Source organism: Chiloscyllium plagiosum, unplaced genomic scaffold (genome assembly GCF_004010195.1).
Source record: "Chiloscyllium plagiosum isolate BGI_BamShark_2017 unplaced genomic scaffold, ASM401019v2 scaf_829, whole genome shotgun sequence".
Lineage (NCBI taxonomy): Eukaryota > Metazoa > Chordata > Chondrichthyes > Orectolobiformes > Hemiscylliidae > Chiloscyllium > Chiloscyllium plagiosum.
The window spans coordinates 6,147-7,857 of NW_025210041.1; the positions used below are offsets into that span (position 1 = coordinate 6,147).

At 61.2% G+C, this 1,711-nt stretch overlaps 1 protein-coding gene across 1 annotated transcript in view; it reads right to left on the reverse strand.

The window, feature by feature from the left end:
* Positions 1–1,711, reverse strand: part of LOC122546854 (transmembrane protein 79-like) — a 7,390-nt gene that overhangs the window by 3,203 nt on the left and 2,476 nt on the right. Inside the window, exon 2 of the mRNA XM_043685474.1 lies at positions 856–1,474. Within this exon, the coding sequence (XP_043541409.1) occupies positions 856–1,471 (616 nt within the window). The 5' untranslated portion in view covers positions 1,472–1,474. The remainder of the gene's footprint in view (positions 1–855; positions 1,475–1,711) is intronic.

The following is a 1,711-nucleotide window of genomic DNA, read 5'->3' on the forward strand; positions in this document are numbered from 1 at the left end:
CCCCTCCATCCCCTTACACCCCCTCCCTATCTCTGTCACCCCCTCCAGCCCCTACACCCCCTCCCTATCTCTGTCACTTCCCCTCCAGCTCCCATTTCACTGGTTGGAGATTGGAAGAGGGGGCTCGAGTCTGAGGGCCCATGCTGAACTCTTCTGGGGCGATGTTAGGAAACACATCCCTGCACACAGGGTTGGAATTCTCATACACACGCGGGATCAGTCGTTCATTTTAAATCTGGGAGAGATATGTTTCTGTTTGGCCAAATGTGAACCATAGTAGAGGTGGTTTGATGGGCTGAATGGCCTGGTGCCACTCCAGTTTTGTACGTTTTGGGTGTCGCTGACTAGGCCAGCAATTGTTGCCCCCCTCCCCCGCCCCCGCCCCCAATATTCCAGTCAATGACACTGCTGGATTCATACAGCACAGAAACAGACCCTTCAGCCCAACATATCCACACCATCCAAGTTTCCTGATCTGACCTAGTCCCAAGTGCCAGCACTTGGCGCATTTCCCTCTATACCCTTCCTATTCACGTCCCCATCCAGATACTGTCATTGTACCAGCCTCCACCACTTCCTCTGGCAGCTCATTCCATACACGTACCACCCTCTGCGTGAAAGAGTTGCCCCTTAGCTCCCTTTCCCCTCTCATCCTTACCCCCTCTAGTTCAGAACTCGCGTTAATCCAAATTAAACTCCATCTGTGGGCCACACGGGGACAGAAGAGAGCGGGGAAACGAGGGATGGACAGCTATGAGGGGGCTGAAGGGCTAGTTCGGGCCTAAAGGGGCTGAAGGGCCTAACCCCCCACTGCTATTCTCTGAGGTTCCCTCCCCGCCACCCTCCAGGCCTTACCCATGACAATGGGCACTGTTGCGAAGACGCCACAGCGGAATGTATAAGTCAAGCGGGCGCTGACGTCAGGCATGAGGGGCACATCAAAGGGCAGGAACACGTAGGCCCCGTACAGGAAGCAGGGGTACACCAGCAGGGCGCCCACCAGGGAGGCCGTGGCTTTGAGGTTAGGCCGGGAGCAGCGAGGGCAGGGTTGGCGCTTGCCCGCGAGCGAGCCCTCCTCCCTGTCCGCCCCCGGCCACTCGGAGTCGGGAAGCAGGCAGTGGCCTGTCAGGAAGGCCCGGCGTTCGGACTCCTCACTCGGCTGGCGGGCCACTACCACCCTCACGTCGGGGTTCACCGCGGGCGGAGGTGCCCACAGCCGGCTCCCGTCGCCCGGCCCGTCTTCCACCTCCGGGGCCTGGCCCAGGGCCTTCAGCTCCAGGCCCGTTTCCGCGGCAACCGGAGATCGGCCTCCGGCGGGGTACTCCAGGGTGTCCGAGGTGTGGAGCAGGGGGGCGTCGCCGCACTCCGATGTTCCAGGGCTCCCAACGGATCCCTTCTCGTCCTCAGATCCTCGCCCCGAAGCGCCATCCTCGTCCCTCGGGTTCTGTGGCACCGGCAGCGTCCCTGACATCTCCTGCCGTGAGAAAGAGAGCAGCGTGAGCGCACAGGAAGATCCCGCGTGGTGGTGGGCGCTGAGGGGGCAGGAACTGTCAGAGTGTCAGCGCTGAGGGAGTGGGCGCTGTCGGAGGGTCAGTGCTGAGGGAGTGGGTGCTGTCGGAGGGTCAGCGCTGAGAGGGCGTCGCAATGTTGGAGGGTCAATGCTGAGGGAGTGGGCACTGTTGGAGTGTCAGTGCTGAGGGAGCGGGTGCTA